The 25,550-nt window shown below is 42.6% G+C and overlaps 1 protein-coding gene across 9 annotated transcripts in view; it reads left to right on the top strand.

Moving 5' to 3' along the window:
• Positions 1-25,550, top strand: part of DYNC1I1 (dynein cytoplasmic 1 intermediate chain 1) — a 249,924-nt gene that overhangs the window by 219,352 nt on the left and 5,022 nt on the right. For all 9 annotated transcript variants that reach the window (XM_088653899.1, XM_088653900.1, XM_088653902.1 and 6 more), the window contains one exon: positions 9,554-9,679. In XM_088653899.1, coding sequence (XP_088510025.1) covers positions 9,554-9,679 — 126 coding nt within the window. The remainder of the gene's footprint in view (positions 1-9,553; positions 9,680-25,550) is intronic.

Below are 25,550 nucleotides of genomic sequence, written 5' to 3'. Positions count from 1 at the left end.
GTGCATGTACACCTGTCCCAGATAAGTGTGGTGCTTTATTTAGAAGGTAACTGACCCTGAAATTTGATGAATGTGTCTTAAGCCTGCAGCGTCATTGAGGAGGTACAGTAACAAGGGCTGGATCATCCTTCTTTGACCGGGGGGGGGGGCGGGCTGTAGTAGCTAGAACCAGAAAGGTCTGGGTTCAAATCCTTGTGCAGAAGCCATGGGCCAGTCACACTTGCAGCCTTGCAGGGCTGTTGGGAGAATAAAAGGACGGCCAGGGAAGAACAATATAGGCTTCCCTCAGATCCTTGGAGGAAAGATGAGATAAAACTGCATAAGTGAATAATAAACATCATTAGAATAGAAAATACCACTAGAGAAGTCCAGATTTTACAAAGTGACCATTGCCTTATTTTCATACTAGTAAGTATATAATACAAACAAATTTGTGAAAGTAAGTATTGATAAAAGATTATAAATTAAGAAGCAGCTGCATTAAATAAATTCTTGGGTGTATTTTTGAGTGATTTTATTAAGTCCTTCTTGGTGGGTTTTTTTTGGGGGGGGGGGCGTTGTTGAGTGTTTTATCATTTTTTAGTTTCCTAATTTGAATGGAGTTCTTAAAACACTTTCAGAGTACACTAGGCTTCTTTGATACATTCATAATTTGCCTCCCCCAAACTGCTGTCTTGTAAGGGTCTGATCTACCAACTCATCAGAAAAAGCAAAAAATGAGTTTGTAAGGTAGTAGAACGAACAGGGAATAAATGTTTATTCAATGCTCCAGTATGTAAAGCTACCTGCATCAAAAGCTACCTGCAGAGTGCAATACCAGCACACAAGGAGCAGACAGTCCTTCTCCTTGATGTGCTAACTTTTTAATTGAAGGGAATTGTCACAGATGGGGAACAATAATAATAATTTTAAAAAACCAGCCAGCATCCCCCAGACTGAAGTGATACAACCCATTCTGCTCCTTTTTGTCCTGATTCATAGATCAGGTCTAAGTCAGTATTTTCCTAGCCTCTCTGCCTGCAGATACTAGGAGAGGTGGCAGATATTTTGTCATTTTAAGGTGTTTAATATTGCCTTTATTTTGAAGCTGACATTCTGCCCAGAATATTACAGAAAATATTTTTGAGATATTCTGGTCAACAGCACATATATCAGATATGTCAATCGTAATGTTGTTGGTCACAATGCGATTTTGTTTAATCAAATTGGTATGGTTTTTAATTATTGTTTGTTGGTTTTATTTGTATAATATTAGTATAATATTGTTTTATAAACAGGGTTTCTTTGCGTGCTTTATTGTGTTCTGCTGTGAAAATGTTCTTTTTAAACTGAGAAGTGGGCTATCAATTTACTAAATAAATAAATAAATTCTGTCTCTCTTTCCCCCTCCTCCCACCATTCATTCTTCCCTGCAGGATATATATTTTGCTCCTGCCCCAAACACACACAATTGCAAAGCTTCACATGCAATTAAAGCCTTCAAACATAAGATTTCCATACCAGTATTGGGGAGAAATTTAAAAATAGGAACCATACAGAGAAAACTCTGTTGCCCTGTTTAGCATCAGTGAAACAGTGAAGTCAGAAAGCTTTGTGAGAAAATATATTCTGTACATGAAAATCAATATCTCTTACCATAGCTGCTGCTTTTTGTTGTTGTTCTCTTACAATTTTGTCTCATGCCATTTTTGTATGAATTCAAGCAGCCTGCAGTTTTGCCTAATTTCCAGTTGTGAAATAACTGCACCTAATTCAGATTTTACAGAAATTGTCCCTTGAACTTTCCCTTTGTAATCCTTCCCCCCCACCCCCGCCCTGCGAGAACGGTCTTGTGATTGAACGTTCTAAATGCCACCACTGAGAATGGAACATGGGCCCCGAAAAACCATTGCATCATGCAAGCCGCAAATATATTTTGTAGAATGCTGTCCAGCAAACGTGCAATTCAAATCCTATCAGAATTAGAAGATAACAATAAGGCAGTGCGGATGAAAGAAATGAGGCTTGTAAAGCGGTTTGTGAGCTTAAAACACTATAGAAACGAATAATCGTGATAATAAATTTTAAAGTTTCCTAATTGCAGAAAAATAGCTGCGTTAGTCTGCAGGAGCAGAAAATCCAGAAAGTGCTCTGGCGCCACAGAGGCTTCAGGCAGGAGCTTTTAAGGCGAGACAGAGCTTAATTCATCAGTTGTATGTAAAAGACTAAAGAAGGTAGTGGATTTATTTATATACTCGTGGATCGAGGCTGTAGTCAAGAAATCAACCAAGTTACCAAGGCAAAAGTAATAACTGCCAATATTTTCTTCTACTTTTGTGCGTGTGGTTAATTCCTTCTTTCGTATGGCCTTAATATACATTTCAGTCAAAAGAAAATGCACATTTTTACTGCTCCTTGCCGTAAATCACCTTAGACAGGTAAGGAGGGACGAATACTGAAAACTGGATTGTCAAGTGGAGACGCGAGGTCTTTTGAAGTGTTCCGAGCAGGAAGCTGCAGAGCCGCCTTAATTATAAAGCGAGCAGCTGAAGGAGGGTGTATAGGGAGGGGTTTTCTCTCCAGCTTTTTCATTTGGGGGAAGAAGCAAAGAGCAGCAGATCCCTACAGGTGTTACCATTAAGAGCCCTTACTATCAATGCCATGAGACTGTTAAGAGGGGAAAGTCCATTTTCTCAAAAAGCAGGCTGGAAGATACTTTATTTGCCCCCCATCAAGGCTGTTGCAAATCTTCCCTGTTGTTATTGACATGGAAATTGCACGGTGGTCAATGCTGTTAAAGCATGTGCAGGATTCACTTTGCTCTTATTTGTTTAATTTGGACCTTTAAATCTGCGCTAGGCAGATAAACTTTCCATTCCCCCTTCCTCAGGACACCAGCAGGAATAAATTCAGCACCAAGCCAGGAAAAAGCAATCAGAGACCTACCGTATCAGCCAAGAAGAAAACTCTTTAGCAACTGAAAGCGATGGTTCTTTTGATCCTTTGCCTGGCAATTCAGAACTTTAATAAAGAAAAATAATGATGATTTTGTTTCTCCAGAAGTATCGAGCCACGCAATCCAGCCCAAGCTAAGCCTTTTTTATTTCAGTGGCACTGATAAGCATTTGCTTAAATCACTCCTGTTGAGAGCAAAGGAATAAGGGCTTTCATTTGAATCGTAACCCATTTTTCTTAAGACGTAACTGAACTATCTGATTGGTTTGTCACTAGATTAGAATGAAATTAGCTGTTTGCAAAAATAAAAAGTCCTGAAACGTTAGCCTCCTCTCCATGATCCAGTTTGAATGGAAGTGCTTAAACTGATATAGGTTGCTATCCTAAACCCACAGATGCCGTTTTGCTGAATAGACTGGGTCCAGCTGCGGGACTGTCACTGACATGCTAAATGTTTTAGATTGAGCTTGCTTTTTACCCAATGTGTTTGGGCTCAGGCTGTTTAGCAGGTCAGCGGCCAAATACTGTGCCATCACTGACTCGCGGATCAGAGTGTTGGCAATAGGAAAATGCATAGTGACTCTTTACAGGTGTGTCAGGGAAGGGATGGCCTTGCAGATTACAACCAGCGTGCCAGCCCACAAATCTGACTGACTGCCCCAAATATAATCATCAAAGTGGCAGGCCCAGTGAGCTCAGCTCCCAGAGGGAGTTGCTTCTTGCATTCGGAATGTGGCTCATCATGGTAAAGGGAATATGGGACAGGCCACAGCACAGTGCTCAGGATGCAGAAGATCCCTGGTCCAGTTCTTGGCACCTGCAGTTAGGGCTCGGAGAAGGAATCTCTGTTGCCAGTCAGTGTATTGAACTGCCTCCTGCATTCATAATGTTATTTATTTTCAAGATTTATAGCCCACCTTTTCATAAAACCCCCAAGGCAGTTTACATCCAGATTTTGCATTCTATTAACATGCAACAAACACCAAGACACAGGTGGCGCTGTGGGTTAAACCACAGAACACAGGGCTTGCCGATCAGAAGGTCGGCGGTTCGAATCCCCGCGACGGGGTGAGCTCCCGTTGCTCGGTCCCAGCTCCTGCCAACCTAGCAGTCCGAAAGCACGTCAAAGTGCAAAGTGCAGGGAAGGTAAACGCGTTTCCGTGTGCTGCTCTGGTTCACCAGAAGCGGCTTAGTCATGCTGGCCACATGACCTGGAAGCTGTACGCTGGCCAATAATGCGAGATGAGCGCCACAACCCCAGAGGCGGTCACAACTGGACCTAATGGTCAGGGGTCCCTTTACCTTTTTCACATGCAACAAAAACTATCAGTAAATACGGTAGTCACAAAAATGAAAAAGGGAACAAGAGCATAAAAATACATTACAGGTAAGACTCCGCAAGACCTTGCTGAAATTAAGATCTTCACCACTTCCCCAACTGAGCAGTGGGGAGTTCTCCCTCTGGACACTGTTTGAAATCTTGGGGTGACACACCCCAAAAAAACTATTGCATGAAACCAGCTACAGGGTTCCAGTGAAATATTTAGGAGCTGGGTTTTAGTCACTATTTCATAAACTTGTTTTATGGAAATAATTGCGTAGGCGAAATTTATCTTTCAAGAAATGTTGACGTGCGTTTGATTCCTTTTTGCTTCAGTTCTTTTTATTTTATTGTAAAGAGTATCACAAAAGCTCCCTTTTCCTTTTCGCAAGTTTGGAACCCAAGGCCCGTTTAAGACAGCAAAGGGAATTTTCAAAGCTAAGTAACTAAAAAAAAGAAGAAGTTCCTAGCAGGTATCCTAGCACATACAGTGGAACCTCGGTTTATGAACACCTCGGTTTATGAATTTTCGGTTTATGAACACCGCGGACCCATCTGGAACGGATTAATTCACTTTCCATTACTTTTAATGGGAAAGTTCACTTCAGTTTATGAACGCTTCACTTTATGAACAGACTTCCGCAGCCAATTACACCCATGTTTCAGTTTATGAACGCTTCAGTTTAAGTACTTCACGGACCCGTCTGGAACGGATTAATCCACTTTCCATTACTTTCAATGGAAAAGTTCGCTTCAGTTTATGAACGGTTACTCTGCGGACCGTCTGGAACGGATTAATCCACTTTCCATTACTTTCAATGGGAAAGTTCGCTTCAGTTTATGAATGCTTCAGTTTATGAACAGACTTCCGGAACCAATTGTGTTCATAAACCGAGGTACCACTGTATCTAGTTGGTCACCCTAAGGTTGGTTATAGATTCAGGAAGTAGTGCATTTCCTGTCCTCTTCTCTCTCTCTCTCTCTCTCTCTCACACACACACACACACACACACACCACCACCACCACACCGAAGAGCTCCAACTTGCAGAAATAGCGTCAGTCAATGGTTTTGATCAAAACTTGCATTTATCTTGCAAGTGCCATCAATGATAAATCTATGGGATAGTATGAGAAAGTTTTAGAAATATTTAGCCATCCTTTTTTCTTGTATGATTTTTTTCATCTCTGAGGTTAATGTAAATCTCTAACAAACACGTCTATCTGATTTAGAGAAACGTTTTTCTGACTGTTGTTTTTTTATTGACATGCTAGGTAGGTAATGACACCATCGATTATAGCTCTTTTAAAGCCTAACTGCTGGACTATGGAGTGAAATGTATAAAAGGCTTGCATTTGGTTTAGCATGGCTTCCTGGCTTTAACAAAAGGGAAAGCTTGCCATGTTTGATTTATATCCTCAAACGGATGCAACAATGTAAGCGGCAGAGGAGTAACAAATGCAACGCTTCCATATTTCGGCATTCATCAGTTATACATTTCTGTCAGACTTGGAGCTGTAACACATAGAAGAAGAAAACAAGAATTCTTGGGGTGCCTATCCAAAATATTTGAAGATTGCTTCTAGTCTACCTGGACTAGAATGATTATATATTTTAAATTAACTAAATATGCATATTTTTACCCATCGCTTTTTCTCAATAAGGAATAAAACCTATTAAAATTAACAGTCCAACCTTACATATGATTACTCATACAGAAAACCTGGGAGTAAGCTCCCCTATGTGCAACGGGGCTTACTCCCAAGTAACTGTATAGGACTGCAGCTTTAATGTCTGTTTGCTTACTACATAATTCTTCCTTTCCTTTTAAAGCACATCAAATATACGTAGATAAAATCTGTCATTTAATACATATTGTTGCTTGTAGGTCGCTTCCCCTCCCTACACATTTTAATTACAAATGCTTTGTCAAAACACAAAGGCTTTTAGTGTTTTATGAAGAAATGAATATAGAATTAAAACCGCTTCATAATTATACAAACGTTTCTAATTTAAATGGTAAGCATTTAGGAGGGGGTAGGACTGAAGAGATTAAAATACTTTGGATTAATTGTTCCTGATAGACTTATATGCTCTTATTAACATTGTTTCCCTAACTACATTTACTTAGAAGTAAGTTGCATGTGATTTTCCGAAAAAACTTCTTAAAATCAGGTTGGGATGAAATCTCGCAGAAATACATCCTGATTGCCCTTAGTGAAAATAATTATTTACAGTGGTACCTCAGTTTAAGTACACAATTGGTTCCGGAAGTCTGTACTTAACCTGAAGCGTACTTAACCTGAAGCGAACTTTCCCATTGAAAGTAATGGAAAGTGGATTAATCCGTTCCAGATGGGTCCGCGGAGTACTCAACCTGAAGCATACTTAACCCGAGGTATGACTGTAATTGGTTCCAGAAGTCCATACTTAACCTGAGCGTACTTAACCTGAAACGAACTTTCCCACTGAAAGTAATGGAAAGTGGATTAATCCGTTCCAGACAGGTCTGCGGAGTACTTAAACTGAAAGTACTCAAACCGAAGCGTACTTAAGGTATGACTGTATTAAATACTTTCCTTCAAAGGACCATGAGGTGGTTTGCAACATAAAACACAAATGTCAATGTATTGCATAATTATACACAATATAAAAATCAAAACAATTCTGTAAATACATGTATAATAATAAGAAATAGATTACTGTTGTTGTTGTTGAATTTCTATACTGTCTTTCATCCGAGGATCACAGGATGGTTTGCAATAACATAGTAACAAACAAAACCAATAACCCCTCACCCACCCAGTTTGAAAGGCCATAGAAAATTATTTAATTAGCCAAAGGCCTGGGAGAAGAGAAATGTTTTTGCCTGGTGCCTAAAGATAGGAATGAAGGCACCAGGCGAGTCTCTCTGGGGAGAGCATTTCACAAATGGGGAGACACTGCAGAAAATGCCTGTTTTTGTGTTGCTGCCCTCCAGGCCTTTTGTGGAGGAGGCACACAAAGAAGGGCCTCAGATAATGATCACGGGATCTGGGTCGGTTCATATGGGGAGAGGCAGTCCTTGAGGTATTGTGGTCCTGAACCCTTTTAAGCTTCATAGGTCAAAACCAGCACTTTGATTTAGGCCCGGAAACTCATTGGCAGCCAGTGCAGTTGTATCAGCATCAGGGTGATATGCTTCAGCTGTCTCGTCCCGGTGAGCAACCTGGCCTCTGAATCCTGCCCCAGCTGATGTTTCTGAAACATCTCCAGAGGCAGTCCCATGTATAACGTGTTGCAGTAATCCAGGCAAACCCAAACTGCGGCCCTCCAGATGTTTTGGCCTACAAGTCCCATGATCACTAGCTAACAGGACCAGTGGTCGGGGAAGATGGGAATTGTAGTCCAAAACATCTGGAGGGCCGAAGTTTGGGGATGCCTGCAGTAATCTAACCCAGAGGTTACCAGAGCATGCTCATAACAGCAACAGCAGAAACAGAAAAGAAAATCGGCAGTGTGTTCTGAAATAAAAAGGCAGTACACACATACAGAATCTTCTGTCTATCCAAAGTAGTGGCCCACAGTTCTCAACTGGGATATTTCCTTTCCTCTCCCAGTATTTCACCTTGGGAGATCTTCACTTCCCTGCCTTCCACCATCTCTCTCCCACTTTCATGTGGGTTTGATTCTTGGCCACCAGCGGCATCCCAGAAGGGGAGACACCAGAGTCCTTCTCGAGGTAACTCCCACTGGTATTGGCCCCTCCAGCAGTGAATTGGAGATGGTGACCTTTGTAACCTTTGCTCCACAACTAGTCCAGGCTGTGGTTGAAATTCACATCACTCTTTCTTTAGTGTGCAATGTCTATATTGAGCACTGGATCACATAGGAAACAATGGGTTTATTACATTTATTCATGGAATTCGAGGTGAGTGTACACCATAGCCGTCAACTCCTGGATTGAAAAATAAGGGATCGGCAGCGGTGCGGCACCGGAAGTCGCTTCTGTGCATGTCCAGACATGCGCAGAAGGAGCCTCCCTGGCCGGTAGGAGCTGCTTTCTAAATCCGGGGGATTTACGGGATTTTTTTTTCAATTCGGGATAACAGCGGGAAACGGGTTTGAATACGGGGTTTCCCCGTGAAAAACGGGAGACTTGACAGCTATGGTGTACACAGGAGCTCATAAGCAGTTCCGTCCATTCAGGCTATGGATAGACATGTTTTAGTGAAGTTGCTCCATCAAGTGACATGGGGTGGCCAACCTGTGGCACTCCAGATCTCATTGCATTCCAACTCCCATCAACCCCAGCCTGTGTAGACTATACTACTGCACTCCCAGCAACACCTGCAGAGCCTCAGGTTGCCCCCCTATGCTTTAGACCAGGCATCCCCAAACTGCGGCCCTCCAGATATTTTGGCCTACAACTCCCATGACCCCTAGCTATCGGGACCAGTGGTCAGGGTTGATGGGAATTGTAGTCCAAAACATCTGGAGGGCTGAAGTTTGGGGGTGCCTGCTTTAGACTATGCCCTAGTCCCCCAAGAGAAGCTACATTGCAGTTATTCCCTGCATTTCTCCCCAAGAGTTTTCTGTGTGTTGCCTGCATAGTTTTTCAGCAAAGCAGTGCTCGCGACCAGACCAGCTTAGTTCTAGCAGGGCATAAAACACCTCCTCTGGGTAACAAGGGTTTGGCGTGTCTGCAAGAGAGGCAAAGGAAAATGAATAGAAAGGGATTTTGAATGTCATGTTTTTTAGCCCATCTTCCTTTCGTTTCTGACCCCATCCTGTCTCGGCTAAAGTAATTGCTCTAGGTGCAATGTCTATATTGTCTAGGTCAGTAAAATGTCTAGGTCAGTAAAATGTTTACATGAAATCCTCTCAATCTCCTTTCAGCTTTCAGTTTATGCTCCATACCACATTTGAGCTCATTAATCCTTGCCACTCAGCTGAGTCATCCATCATCTTTTGATCTTCTATTAGGCCACAGATGAGAGAGAGAGAGAGAGAGAGAGAGAGAGAGAGAGAGAGAGAGAGAGAGAGAGAGAGAGAAAGAAAGAAAGAAAGAAATGAAAAAATAAAGCTGCAGTGGTTTTAGCATGTCCCAGAGCCAAACAAAGTTGTGTGTCACTTGCTGCCCCTTTATGTTTTGCCTGTCTTAAACCTCATCCTTTCATTTTCTCTTCTGCTCCTCCCTTACTACACCACGTGAGTGAACAACAATGGATATTTTATTTCATTGTCTTTCATTTGCAAAGCAGTGCATTGCTATTGTGTGGCTTTGTCAACATCCACATGAGAATTCTGTCTTTGATAGGTTCCAACGGCTAGCGTGACCATCGAAGGAGCTTCTGCCCTCAATCGTGTTCGTTGGGGCCAAGCTGGGAAAGAAGTGGCCGTTGGGGACTCCGAAGGAAGGATCTGGATCTATGATGTCGGAGAGGTACTTGTCTTTCTTCATAGATGCTCTGCATTCTTGCCATTTTTCTTGCAGCTTTGTAAAATAAACATTTCACACTGGAGTAAGCAATACTTATCCATTTCATTGGCACATTGTGTTGATTCAAGTTGCAATCCAGCCCCTTTCAAATCAGGGAGTTTTGCCATGGGTTTCAATTCATGGATACTTTAACCACACATTTAAATTTTATATATGACTTTTTTTTAAAAAAAGTCTGTCCCACCCACTTTTATGAGTAATGAGTTGAATTCTGAGAGATGTTCAGAACTCATGGCCACATGGTAATGTTAATCTTCTGTACTGATGGCTTCATTATTACAAAAGTACAGTGGTACCTCGACTTACGAATGACTCGACTTACAAATGTTTCGACTTACGAACGGAGCTCCATCCGCCATCTTGGATGCAGTTTAGATAGGATTTTTCTACTTATGAATTTTTAGATAGGGTTGCTTCGACTTACGATTTTTTCTCCCAATGCATTATTATGGGATTCAACTTACGATTTTTTTCGACTTACGAATGTGCGTTTGAAACGCATTGAATTCGTAAGTCGAGGTACCACTGTAGGGTCAAGTAATGTGTCTAATGCTAGTCTAGTCATTTATTTATTCAGATTTCTAAGGGTGTGGAGTAGCCATGCAAAATACAGTAACGGCATAGTTCATGATGCATATGGACACAATTGTGGCAATCCGGGGCTGGTTATGCGTTGTTTTAATATACGCTAAATGTGACTCGTAAAATGAGAAAATAAAAATAAAACTTAATCATGATAATAAAAAGAAAATGCCTGCACAGTGGGTTTGTTTAAATTTATCTATACCCTGATCCATCTCCCACATGTATAACCCCAGCTGGATGGAGAATCAAGGTTGCAAGCAAATGTTGCATCTTTCAGGCTAATCGGCTGTTTGGAAGGCACAGCTGTATGGGTTTTTGTGCCTCCCTCACCAAGCAGCTGATCATCGTGATGACAGCTTATTTAGCAAGCTGTGTTGGATCCGGCTCTCTGTAAGTCCTACCAAAATGCCAAGAGACAGACACCGAAAGAAAATTATGGTAAATGCTGTTTCAAGTAATCTAAGATTCTAATTGGGTTTTTTAATATATTGGGTGCTCTTTGATAAATGCATTCTTAAGGATGCCTATTCTGAGCCTTCAGGATAGGATTGACTAGAATTTAAACTCATTATATACATTGGGGCTTTGGAGGAAGTTGGGCAGCCTCAGGACTGCACAGCGTGGGGAAGGCAAATTTAACTCTCTGCTGGCCACAACCTCCCCTTTCTGCCCACAATAAACTCCCACTCCAAAGGGAAGTTCACACATTCGTGCACTCTTAATTTGTACCAACACTTTGAAAATAAGTTTCTCAAGCGTCTGGCAAGAAAGACCATGATAATTTCTGCAGCCATCTCAACAAGGAACCTGTAGGTTGTTAATTTTTTATCAGTAAATTAATTGGTTAATGCTGAAGTTACATTACTTTAAGTTTACTTTTACTTGTGCTGAAGATTTTTGTTTCAGAGTTGATGCTTTGTTTCGTTACACTTTCGTTGGTCCAATTAGTTCCATAGAATTGCTTAAAATGGGGCCTTGGTGTCGGGAACTATTGCATAGTATTGGTAGTGTGGTGGATTTGCATCTACATTGTGGGTAGATATCTGAGCATACCTGTGCACATATGACAGAACACGACCAAGGAATTGTGTTTAAAAAATCTGCCATTTCCCCCCCTCTCTCTTGCCTTTTTTACTGTAAAGAAAGAAAGCACCATGCTAATAAAGACATACTATCGTATTTACAGCTACAGTACTAGGATTTCAGTTCTTCTTAAAAAAAAAAGACTGTGAAAAGTCACTGGTATAGGCAGGTTCCAGATGCTAAGGATTTTGTTCATAGCACTTGGTGCTTTCTGAACATCCAAGCATTTTCATGTATTGTTCTCTCAGCAATCCTTCATTATTATAACCCTGCAGGGTACACCAACAATTGCCATTCCCAAATTGCTTATGAAAGCTGAGACTGGAAGGGAAGGGTTTCTCTAAGGCAGGCACATCCAAAGTCCGTTTCGGGCCCACTGGACGGTTTAATCTGGCCCTTGTGGCAGTTTATTTCCCGGGGTAAAATCCTAAACAACTTCAATAAAAGCTCAACAATTCCACTTCATCAAATCTGGCCCTCTTTGGAAAAAGTTTGGACACCACTGCTAAGGTCACCTACTGAGTTCATTGCAGGGACAAGATTTGTCCCAAGCAGTGCTTTTTTTCAAGAAAAGTAGGTGCCAGAACTCACCATGAAGTTATTACAGTAAGTCACTGGGCAACTCGGGGCAGCTATGAACAGATGCCGGTTTGACAACAGTCACTGCCCACGAAGGTGCTAAAAGCTACAGTGAGCTGGTTCCCTAGCTGGTTTGGGGGTTGCCCCTGGTTCTGGTGCAGGTCAAAGAAATGCTCCCTGACCTCCCTCGTTCTCTTGGATCCAGGAGGATGGCTAGGACAGCTCAAAAGGGCCCTTGCACAAACACACACATGTGCAACAGTAGAGGCCTAGCTGGAAGCTCAAAGCCAGGCATCCCCAGATGTTTTGGACTGCAATTCCCATCATCCCTGACCACTGGTCCTGTTAGCTAGGGATCATGGGAGTTGTAGGCCAAAACATCTGGAGGGCCGCAGTTTGGGAATGCCTGCTCAAAGTCCACCACCGACTTCTAGCTTCTGGGAGGGCTGAGTCACCACCCTGTTAGAGGCAGCTCCGCAGCTTATTTTAGTATTTTAGTACTTTAAATGTTTTTGTTTCATTTTCAAAACAAGCCCACCACCACTACATAGGAGATGGATTGAAGAAAAGGAAATATGATTTGGCCCCACCCCGTAGCTTGGCCCGTCGCAGCTAGGAGCTACGTGGAGTCATAGATCTAAACAAGAAAGTGTAGATTCGAACATGCTTGGCAGCTTCTGTTTTGACTTGGGCTTTTGTTTTGGGCTTCTCAGAAGTATGTAGAGTCAAGAAGCAGGTGAAGGAAGCGCTGGCCTGCCACAGTGCCCACCTGAGAGGTACTGGGACTGTGTTCCAGCATTCTCTGGCTGGAAAAAAGCATTGGTCCTAAGGCTTCCTGGCTTACAGCTCACTATCTTCACTTACTGTGTTACACTGTCTCTCAGGGGCATCTTTCATCTTGTCAATTTCATGTCGACAAGAGAACAAATCAGCCCATGATACAGTTGCCTAAACGAGCACATGGGGTATTGATTCAAGAAAATATGAAATGGTGGGCTAGAAAGGAACAGTGGAAGCTTATAGGGGTGAAGAGTAGATGTAATGGAAATTAGCAGGCTGAATATAGTGTGTTGCAAGGCTGCTCTGAACCGCCCCCCCCCCAAAAAAATACTAAAATCTGACTAAATTGATGTCAGTATGGTGTGTGCTTGATGGAATGTGCCTCTTTGTTGCTGAATGGAGCACAAAAGGTAGCGTCTGCATTACAATTCCTGGAACAGTCGAGGGGTGACTCGCGGAGCAATCAGCTTTTATAGACGGAATTTGTTTTTTGTCATTATCTGTGATAGGATACTGGGATCTCCATCTCCCCACAGTAGGGAAACATTATGTAGCACATACAGATTTAGCTTTAACTCACACAAAGTGATTTTTATGGCCCATAGCAAAATTACTTGCGCATGACTCACATTTTTGGCTGGCGTGTGCTTTTGCGGGAGTCGCTCTTGCTCACAAATGACTGCAGAAACATCTTGCTGTATCGTTACCATAATTGCTAAACTGTCTAAAGTCATTACACTCAAATTTCTGCCGCGGCACTGGCAGGACAGCACGTTTTATTTATTTATTATAGTGTGTGTGTGTGTGTGTGTGTGTGTGTGTGTGTGTGTTCTGTTTCTGAGTGATTTGACAGACGCTAGAAATACCTGCGTTGACAATATAGTCTGTTCTCGCCTATTGTCTGTAGTCTAGACAGGCTGTAAATATGTCTCTTTGACATATCATACAGCAAGATATTTGGAGTATTTTGTTCATCTCTTCCAGATTAGCCGTCCATTTCTTGGCTTCCCTCCATCAGAAGCAGAATGGACAATGATTCCAATCTAAGAAAACCAAAGAGGTAGACCATCAGGTGATTTAAAATTGCCTATATCATACACTGAGCTTAATATATCCTCCTCGGATTAGGTGATTTGTGGAATGAATTCTGCTGGGAGGCAGTCCACACTTTCTCCTTTCACTAGGGAAACCCAGAACCATTTATGTTGGATCCCTGTTTATCTTTCCTTCAGTCTCAGCTATTCCATCTCTCCTTTGTGGATTGGATATAGTTCACATCTGGATTGCTGGCAACTGCAACCTAAATACCTCTTTTCCAAGATGGGTGAGGGCTGGGAGATGAACAGGTGGCAACAGAAACAAAGGTGTTTGTCAACTTGTTGCTTAGCAGGGTTGGGGTGCAGAACGAATGCCTCATTCATTTCTTGTGGAACCCTACATATGTGCCCTAATGACATAATTAAAATGCATACTTGTTAGAAGAGAATGCATATTCTATGCAAGCCACGTTTGTTAATTTACTCTTGCATGCTTTGGGATTCTGAAATTCTCTTCTTTATCCCTTCTTTGATTTATTTATTTTAATGTGCATATGTATGAATACGTAATTGCATGCTAAAAGCTTAGGAGTTTCTGACCTGGCTTGGAGATTGGAACCAACCAATTTTATTTCAAACTAACCATACAGTGTCAATTTGTCCAATCTGAGAATGGCCGTTAAATTGTAGTTTATTTGAAAAGGGCAGAAGTTTGATCTTGGTTTGTTTGGACGAATCATAGTTCAGAACCCTTCAGAGTTTGTTGAGATTCAGAGAAAATGACAAACTGTGGCGAGTTGAAAATGGCAGTGGGTGCTTCCAGTCTCCTCGTGGCCATGTCAGCGGAAGAGACTGGAGGGAGTTCATGGGCCCATGCTTCATACATGCAACACTGGTTTAGCCACAAGTGGGTAGTCACCCAAACGTTGACGCTCCTATTTCCTCATAACCCACAATATAATTGCCCACAGTATGGAACAGAGAAGAGGAAGAAAGAAAAGGGTCTTATAGCTAGCATCCTCCATGAGATCACCTCCCAGGCCATGCAGAATTGCTGACTGGTTTGTACCCTGGCCAAAATTGGATGGCGCCATTTGCATCAGGTTATTCAGCACCTCCACAAGTGGCAGCTTTGCTTCCTTTGATTTCCACGAGGGTCAAGGTTTGACCTTCTTTATTCCATCCTGTCTATTAAAACGGATGTCGACAATCATTTTATGGCATCGCAAGCAGAAGGGACACGAGCGAATTGTACAGCCCATGACTAGTAAGTTTAAAATAACATTAATGTTTTCATTGTCTGATAAAGTTTTTTTTACAGCATCTACATTTTTTTAGCTGTTTGATTTCAACATCATCTCTGAAAATAACTGAACGCATTTATTTTCACAGCCAGGGGTCTATTTTCTCTCTGGCATTTGTACATTCCGCTCATTAGAATGAATGTGAGTTATATACACATGTTCGAGGGACAACAATATATATATTGTACACACACACACACACACACACACACACACACACGGTCACATGTATGATGAGATGAAAGAGCAAGCTATTGATTATTTGACAAAATAGAAATGAAGGATCCCCATTATTTTTAAGTGTATCCAGTTGAACAAGAATATATCTAAGAAAAATCCATTTGAAATATTTTCTTTTCTGCATCTGTAGACCACCTCTGTTATTTGGAGCATTATATAAAGCAGCACCCCAAAACTTGCCACCTACTGTTGTCATGATATGTCATAAGTAGTAAAAATGAGTGTTGAGCTATTCACCTCTGAGCACAGAGATATTCATGTGCCTTGATGATTTAATAGCCAGATTGAGCTGTAAGAGAGCACTTAATTCAACTCTAAATGCTTCTGTGATGGCCCACAGAGGTTACTCTTGTTCATATTGTCCAGCAATGATGGACATAATTTCCTAGGAACCTCCCTGGAGCCCTCCCCAATGTAATCAATTGAAACTGGCCAAGCAGTTGGGTGTTATCTGCACACGGGCATTTAACTGAAGCTTCTGTAGAAGTTCTTAGTAGTCTGTGGCAATAGCCTGACTAGACACTGAATATATATGTGTATGTATGTATGTACAGGGCTGGCTCTAGGGGTAGGCTGGGTGGCGCGGGGTGGGGCGGCAGGGCGCAGGGCCGGCAGGGGGGCGCCACGGCAAGGGGCAGGGCGGGGGCGCCGGAGCACCCGACATGCTTAAGACGGCCCTGTGTATGTATCAGAATACCAAATAGGTTAGGAATTGTGTTAGAAAATGTGGGCCATGATCCTAATTGCACATACCTGGGAGTAGTCTCCATAAAATTCAATAGGGCTGACTTCAAAGTAGACATGGTTAGGATTGTATTGTCTTTTAGTAATGTTACTCAGACAATTCGCAATTGGATGTTACATTGCAGAGAATTAGAGCACTACAAATTTAATCCTACAGTATAACTGGCATGGTCTCCTAGGAAGAATCTTGGGAAATACTTGGGAAATACACTCATTCAACAAATTACGAGTAGTGTCACTCAGAGTTATCTGAAATATACTTTAGTTTCATTGTCTCCAGCCATTTGCTTCACTTGCCAATAGACATGTTGGTATAAAGCAGGCATAGGCAAACTCGGCCCTCCAGATGTTTTGGGACTACAACTCCCATCATCCCTGACCACTGAGCCTGTTAGCTAGGGATGATGGGAGTTGTGGTCCCAGAACATCTGGAGGGCCGAGTTTGTCTGTGCCTGGTATAAAGGTACCAACAAATGCTCTCTTTGTGTAATGCTCTAGAGAGGTGTACTGATGCCATTAGCACTTCTGGGAGTTCACCCAACATCTCTATTAATGCGAGAAAAATACAACTTTGTACATAACTGTTGCCTGCCAGGAATGTACTGTACTGCATTTTAAGGGTTCCCAATATTTGGGGGCTCATGGTCACATTTGGAAATTTGAAAAAAACATTTGTGGGTACCACCACGAAATGGCTATAGTAAGGCCATGGCTTGCCACAAAATGGCTGCCACAACAAAGGACAAGTAACCTGCCTAAAAAAAACGAGTGCAAGGCAGAGTCTGAGCCCCAGAACACAGAGCCACTCATTTGCTTACACAATTTTCAAAGAAGGTATTACATTTGTGACAAAGCCCCTCCTCCTTCTTTGTACATGTTTGTTGTATGTACTTTGTCTAAATCCTATATTTGATTTTTTTTATTAAAAAAATAAGAAATATATAGAGCTCTCCTGTCACCATTGCAAGATCACTCAGTGATTGATTCTCCCCACCCCGGCTTGTTTAATGATCGCTTGGGAAACAGTGTGTTGATCAGTTTTGCTCCCAAATGTTTGCATTTAGGAGAGAAATAGTGACTGATGTATCCAGTGTGCCTTTAAAGAAAAAAAAAGAGTGGCTTAAAAAGAGCTCCTTAATGAAAAAAATGCCCAGGTTTGAAAAATCAGTCAGTTTAATTACTGTGTTTTATGAAGGCCATCACCCATTGCTGATTACTAGAGTGATAAAATCTGTAGCTTTGGTAGCCCCAATAGGGGGTAAGCCGGTGTAAGTAGGGCAAAGCCCAGTAATTATCACCCTAAATCCTTGTGTTTCTCATTACGATATTCCTTAATTTGTGTTACCATACAGTCTTTGAGGTCTTTAATGTACACATCAGTTCATACACCAACAGGAATAAAAGCGGCGTCTTCAGCTACACTCTTAATCTACAATGAAATACATGCGCTTAAAGTGGTTTAACTTGCTTCCTGCCCATAGCTGCCAAGTTTTCCCTTTTCTCGTGAGGAAGCCTATTCAGCATAAGGGAATTTCCCTTAAAAAAAGGGAGAATTTGGCAGCTATGTTCCTGCCCATGCTGGAGATGTGTGTGACAGATTGTGATATGTGTATATATTAAGGCCCGCTACCACAGCGGGAGGGCCTGTTGGAGCCTGTTGCAACTGCAGCAGACGCCGCCCCCTTGGGCCTTTTGGGGGGGCAGCCAGGGCTCCTCCCAGTGGGGCTTGCTGCAGCTGCGACAGGCTGTCAGGGGGGCAACGGGAGGACCCGATGGAGCCACTTGGCTGTGGAATATGGAGGGCTTTTTTGTGGGTGCCTGAGCACCCAGGGCCCCCAAAAAGACGGCACCCCTGCCTGCTGCCTCAGGTACGGCAGATGATTTTGCCTCGTCGTAAGCATTGAAGTAAGATCTACAAACTACAAGAAAGAAGATTCTACCTAAACATTAGGAAGAACTTCCTGACAGTAAGAGCTGTTCGGCAGTGGAATTTGCTCCCAAGGAGTGTGGTGGAGTCTCCTCCTTTGGAGGTCTTTAAGCAGAGGCTTGACAGGCATATGTCAAGAATGCTTTGATGGTGTTTCCTGCTCGGCAGGGGGTTGGACTGGATGGCCCTCGTGGTCTCTTCCAACTCTATGATTCTATGATTGTAAGATTCAACAGCCAGCCCAGTCAGCACTTGAAACTGGAATGGAGAGGGGACGCCGCCTTGTCCTTTGCTTCAGGAAGCAAAATGTCTTAGGCTGACCCTGAGTCAGGCAAACCAATAAAAGGCAACAACAGCTACTTGCTGATCACCTGTCCTTTCTCTCTCGCCTGCACCAACGGGAAGGGGCAGCCTCTTGTTCCTCTGCCTTCAATTCTCTGGGCGAGTGAGCAGCACAAACAGCCGTGGGAACAGCAAAGTGGGGGATGAGCTGCTGCCACGAATAAAGCCTTTATTCAGAGTTAATCAATAAAGTCTTGTTAGTATTATTATTAATGATTGATCGTAATACTTAACATTTAGTTAATTGTAGATCGGTAGGGATGGTTGTTTGCAGGGGTCGTTTTACTGTTTTTAGAATTCGTATTTATTTGTATTTTGTCTTGATGGTGGGTGAAGTAGTTTATAAATTTGCTAAATAAATAAATGTATATGTTGCTTGATGCCAAAAATAGTCTTCTAAGCCGTTTGCAAAGTCACACAACATTAAAATATCAACAACCGTTATTAAAAGAGGCAACAGAAGAATCCCATTAAAACGACACCAATTGGGAGAGGAACGTTTTGTGGAAGCCAGTGGAATGCCAGGACAGATGAGGCCTTCAGCAAGGATCCCCACTCCATAACACTGGGGCTGCTACCAGTGGGGGGGGGGGGGCGGGGACGACTGCCTCTGTGTCACCTTAAGGCAGTACTGTAGAAATTGGAGTTCTTGGTGAAGTCCAGAAAGAAACAGTAAATTGCAAGAACTCGGGCCAGGAGGAAGGTGAATTTCAAGTAAATCTTCAAAAGGTTTTATTTATGTAATGATGAATTCAAATAGGAATCAATTCCAGTATGATAGGCAAATAAAAATAAATTCCAGTGAAAAAATCCCAGGACAAGGCCCTGTTTTGACAATTCTTCATCAGCAATGTTTTAATGGTCAGAGTGTACCAAGTATGTTTACATTGCTGATTAATAATTCTTCACTTTTGAAGATTTACTTGAAATTCATCTTCCTCCTGGCCCAAGTTCTTGCAATTTACTGTTTATTTCTGGACCTTAAGGCAGTAATCATCAGGCCACGGCAACCAGGCCCCATTTGTTATCTTAATGGGCAATGAAGAGAAAATTGGCATTTCTAACCTGATCCAGAGTAGTTTAGGGATTTTTATGTTAAGTTACAAGAGCTTAAAACTAGGCTGGGTATGGGTGGGATGCGGGTGGCGCTGTGGGTTAAACCACTGAGCCTAGGGCTTACCGATCAGAAGGTCGGTGGTTCGAATCCCCATGATGGGGTGAGCTCCCATTGCTCGGTCCCAGCTCCTCCTGCCAACCTAGCAGTTTGAAAGCACGTCAAAGTGCAAGTAGATAAATAGGTACCGCTACAGCGGGAAGGTAAACAGTGTTTCCGTGCGCTGCTCTGCTTCACCAGAAGCGGCTTTGTCATGCTGCCCACATGACCTGGAAGCTGTACGCCGGCTCCCTCGGCCAATAACATGAGATGAGTGCCGCAACCCCAGAGTCGGTCACGACTGGACCTAATGGTCAGGGGTCCCTTTACCTTTATGCTCTTGGCAGGAATGGGTGCTGCCATGAGATTCTACATCAGCTGCATGCTCTGCCCCAGCTATAAGGGAAAGCCCGCAGAGAACACATTGCAGTCATCTAAACATGAGGATAGGCATCCCCCAGTCTGTTGAGTGATCTGCAGTATCTGTCTGTAAGGAAGCTGGACAACATGTTGAACTGGTCCATAGCCTAGGTGTGGTTGAAGCAAAACACAGGGGAGCCTTCTAGCACAGCACCCTGGTTCATAAACAAATATTCTCCTGGGGCAGTGGGGGTCAGGAGGGAGAAGCTATCCTCAAGGCAATCAGCTCCACAGAATTCCCTAATACTGTTCAACATCTTAATGTGGAAGAAGGGAGATGCACCTTTAAAAGTAATACAGCATCATTAACATTGTGCAGCATCTTAATCAGGAACCATGAAATAGTGTATTTAAAATAACAAATTTAAACAGGATGAGGAGGGAAGTAAACCTCTTTCCCAAGAACATTTTGTTGTTTTTTCTATATATACTGTACACAATAAAATCAGCTTGACTAGGAAATTGTTACAGCTATTTCCCTGTGCTACAGGGAATTGAGTTAAAAAAAAAAAAGTTCAGTGCCAATATGGGTTAAAGCGATATCACATTAATGTAATGGTGTTCTTGTTTGTGAAATTTAGCTGAACAGGCATGCTCTCCTCCTTACCAGTACCAGCATATGTTTTCTGGAGGAATATCTTCTAAAACGAGAATTCGTTTGTATAATTAATCATCTTTATGATTCTTCTGTGGTTTGAGCCTGTCACTTTCAATAGCAACCTTGGTTGTGAGGGAGGACTTAATTATGGTGTTAAAATGCTTTTTCCTTAATGGTTGGTGGAGTTGTGTGTTGTATAAATGTATGGCGCAATGGAATGTATGTCTTGATAAGGAGCCGGTTAGCCTAAAATTGCAGCACATTACGGAAGAGTTCAGGACATTAATTTGCTCCGTAGAAAAGCGGAAACGACATATTTGAACTATAATTTTATGGTATTTGCAGGCGCTTTGGCTGTGATCCAGCAGACCGCAAGTACACAGGTTTGGTGGCTTTTAAAAAAAGCAAAAGATCCATACATTCCTCATGCCAGCCTTGCAGTTCTTTGCCTTTCCGTAGCAGACAGCGCGAGCCAGTGATGCTTTCAACCTTTTGGAAAACAGCTCTTGAGAATCATCAATTTTCAGAGGCAGCCACCTGCTTTAAAAAATAAGAAAGAGGTACCTCATGTTAGCCATTTATTCGTATGTCTTTTTGGAATGTGTATTCTACCCTGTAGAAGGTGTCTCAGGACAGCTTACAATAAATACCAGTAATAATAAAATCAGTGTCAATATAAAAGGAAGCATACATTCATAACTAAATAAATACACAGAAGAGGAACTAATTTCTCATTGGAAGCATCCCAGATAAAATTATTCGATTAACTTGTACCCCACCTCAAATTCTTCCAAATCAGTATTTCTTTAATTTATTCAATTTCAATTAATTCTCCAACTGATCCTGCTCCACATCAATCCAGTTCTCTTCAGTTAACCACATTTATTACAGACCTTAAATGTATGTGCGCCCCCAAATTAATATCCTACCAGGAACCTGGGTCAACTCCCAGTTCAGTTTCCCCTTCTATTCATTTCCCCTGCAGAAACACTTAGTGTAGTTTAAGATTCGTGGCTTGGCTCCCTTGGGAAAGAGCCACAGCTCAGTGGTAGAGCATCTGCTTTGCATGCAGAAGGTTGCAGGTTCAATCCCTGGGATCTCCTGGTAGTACTGGAAATGTCCTATTTCTGAAACCCAGGAGAGCTACTGCCACTGGAGCCCGACTAGCCCTTAAACAGAACCACTGCCAGTTTAGTATGCAGGATGGACTGTTAGTGTAAGGTTACCAGATATTTTCAATGAATCCGGGGACACTTTTCAACTTCAATGGGTTTTGTATGGGGTAAAGGTAAAGGTAAAGGGACCCCTAACCATTAGATCCAGTCGTGACCGACTCTGGGGTTGCGGCGCTCATGTTGCATTATTGGCCGAGGGAGCCGGCGTACAGCTTCCAGGTAATAATAATAATAATAATTTATTATTTATACCCTGCCCATCTGGCCGGGTTCCCCCAGCCACTCTGGGCGGCTTCCAACAAAATATTAAAATACAGAAATCCATCAAAAATTAAAAGCTTCCCTAAACAGGGCTGCCTTGAGATGCCTTCCAAAGGTCTGGTAATTGTTGTTCTCTTTGACCTCTGGTGGGAGGGCATTCCACAGGGTGGGTGCCACTACCGAGAAGGCCCTCTGCCTGGTTCCCTGTAACTTGGCTTCTCGTAGCGAGGGAACCACCAGAAGGCCCTCGGCACTGGACCTCAGAACGATGGGGGTGGAGACCGAGGCCGTCATGTGGCCAGCATGATGAAGCTGCTTCTGGCGAACCAGAGCAGCGCACGGAAACACTGTTTACCTTCCCGCTGTAGCGGTACCTATTTATCTACTTGCACTTTGACGTGCTTTCGAACTGCTAGGTGGGCAGGAGCTGGGACCGAGCAATGGGAGCTCACCCCGTCGCGGGGATTCGAACCGCCAACCTTCTGATCGGAAAGCCCTAGGCTCTGTGGGGAAACGGGGACGTCTGGTAACCTTATGTTAGTGTTAAGAATTTTGTTGGAATTCTTTTCACAATGCATTAAGATATAGAAAAATAAAGTAATTTTTAAAAACAAACCCAAACCCCCGAAAACTGCTACAAAAAATACAAACAGAATACAAAGTCCTCTCTTAAAGGTTGTTCTTAGCCCTTACCACTCACAGAAGGTAATAGCCCTCCCCTTGGGATATTTCCTTTCTGCTCCAAGCCAAGTAGGCAGAATGGACCGTAGATTGGATTTCCCAAGGCCGGTGAAGCTTTGGAGTCGGCAAGGGTGCCTGGACTTCCTTTGGAGTCCAGGCAGCCCTGTTTACGGAAGCTTTTAATGTTTAATAGATTATTGTATTTTAATATTGTGTTGGAAGCCGCCCAGAGTAGCTGGGGGAACCCAGGCAGATGGGCGAGGTATAAATGAAAAATTATTATAAGTATTATTTATTTATTTGTTTGTTTGTTTGGTTCAAAAAGTTTGTGGGGAGGGTTGGATTGGAGTGAGACACAGAACCATCAAGCTCAAGCCAATAATGAAGACAGTGCTGTGAAAAATGAGGAGGAAATGTTAGGGCAGTTCTCAAAATGGTAGGTGGTTTGGCCAACTTGCTAATTTGCTCAACATCATCTAAGCAGGAACTTGTGGACCTCCAGAGGTTGGTCTCCATCCCTCCCAGGGATGAGGGCAGATGCAAGGTACTGAGAACTAAAAGGCCACATGTTCCCAACCCTTATTATCTCTTAAGGATTAGCCAAAGTTTTCAATTTCGAAGGATTTCGTCTGAGGTGCGCGCTTTTAGCTCTGTGTGTTTCGCCAGTGGCAAAAAAAATCTGGCGCGTGTGCCTGTAGGGATCCTGCGGTTTCTTATCTTTGCTGCTGCAACTCCCGTGATCTGTAACGGCCGCCCCAGAACAGTGCAAAGAGACACAGTTCATAGCGGAGGTTAATCAAGATGAAAACCCACAAATGAACTTTATGGGAGGGAGGGGGGGTTCCTGCAATACCTGCTGTGTGTTGAACGGAGACAGTCTTTAGCCTGTCTGTGGTATCCCACCCCTTCAGTTAAGCACACCAGTATATACACAGAGCTGATTAAAATCATCTGCATGCAGTTTTCTGGCTTCAACTTCTCGCCGGTGGTTTCATCCATTGTTAGCAATGATGCTCGGCTCTCTGAAGAGTTAAGCACAGTGGTGCTCCAGCTATGTGAACAGGGTGCTTTCGGTTACTTTGGTGGCCTTCCTCCCCCCCCAACCCGCTTTCAGATTACCTCCCACTTTGTTTCCAGCCATGTGTGTGGCATTGGGAGTTTCCTGGAAAAATACAGACTTTTTCAGACTATATATATAAAGAAAAATAATGAAGGAGTTTTGATACTACCGCAGGATCAAAGCCAGAAAAGGTGTGTGCTCATATATATATATATATATATATATATATATATATATATATATGCGCACGCAAGCAAGCAGACCCCATAGGGAGAAAGAAAGCTATATGGATTTCTAATATGGAAACTTTTTCGTTACTGGGTTCGTCTTCTGTGTCAGATTTGGGAAGGAGTGTTGTAGTTACGATTGTCTTCATGCAATGTTTAATCCTTTTGTAAATTTTAATTATCTATTTTTAATACGTCTGTGGCTATATGATACTTCTTTGTCTTTGTCTTGATTTGAGTATCTGTCTGGTTTTCTCTCTACAACACTCTAAATGAATCCATACAGGAAAGCTTTGCTGGGTTGGAACCAGACTGACTGAGTTAACACTGTAGCCCCCCTTGAGAGCCAGTGTGTTGACAGTGGTTATAGAGTCACGGACTAGGACCTGGGAGAATGGGGTTCAAATCCCCACTCGGCAATGGAGCTCACTTGGGTGACCTTGGGCTGCCTCTCTGCCTAACCTACCTCACAAGGTTGTTGGTATCAAACAAGGATGGGAAGAACCAAGTACGCCATCTTGAGTTCCTTGGGGGGGGGGGGAAGATTAGGATATAAATGCAAGAAATAAATAAATGGGGCAAGTTACTCATGCCCAGTGGTGCAATGGAGGGGGAATATTGGTGAGAACAGTTCTAGGTCTTCTCTAGGTAGGAGTGATTTTGCCATTTGCCAGAGTTCAGGGTGGTTAACAAACTCTTTTTTGCTCTGGAAAGTGATTAGGGTGATCACCAGGCTTTCAGGTTAGGAGTTAGTGTCTGCCAGAATATTACACCCGCATGGCTGCAAGTTTGCTACCGGGCTGAATTCAGGTTGCTAATTTAATGGCTTGGGACCAGTTTACTGAATAGATTTACTTAATTCAGTTTATTCAATCCGCAACACTTGTACAAGTGCCATGCAACGCTTGCTCTTTACTTGTAAGGAGTCATTCCTTTAGAGCAGGCATAAAACTCCGTCCCTCCAGATGTTTTGGAACTACAACTCCCATCATCCCTAGCTAACAGGACCAGTTGTCAGGGATGATCGGAATTGTAGTCTCAAAACATTTGGAGGGCCGGAGTTTGACTATGCCTGCTTTAGAGTGATAGCACTTGAAATTTGGAACTCCCTGCCTATTGACATAAGGCTGGCAATATCATTGTCCTCTTTTAGATGCTTGCTAAAAACTGTTCTGTTTACGGCAGGCATGTCCAAACACATGATTTGGTTGTAACTGGTCTTAAATTAGTTGTAGATGTACAATCCTACAATTCTATTGTTCTAAAATATTTATATTGTTTTAACAATTTATTTTATTTTTAATTACAGGTGTGTCTGCTGCCCTGGTCTCCTTTGGTGGGAATAATGGGCTATAAATCAATCAGTCAATTAAAATAACTTAAAGCAGCAGCCAGACTGAGATAGGTTTATTATTAGTTCAACATAACAGTTTCCTGCTTCCCTTAAAATCCCAAACATGTTACTGAGGAAGGAAGAAACTTAAAGCATTTAACTTAAATTGTTTGGTCATTGACTCATGTATGTGTTATAAATCGGGTATTTGACAGTATCATTTGAGAATCCAGTTCCTACTTACCCTGTTGTCTGGTTCCTTGCATGACTGAATCGTGAAGAAAT

This window comes from Zootoca vivipara, chromosome 11, assembly GCF_965207765.1.
Source record: "Zootoca vivipara chromosome 11, rZooViv2.hap1.1, whole genome shotgun sequence".
In the NCBI taxonomy this organism is placed as follows: domain Eukaryota; kingdom Metazoa; phylum Chordata; class Lepidosauria; order Squamata; family Lacertidae; genus Zootoca; species Zootoca vivipara.
The sequence above is the reverse complement of the archived record's forward strand: the minus strand, read 5'-3'. Positions and strand labels throughout refer to the sequence as shown.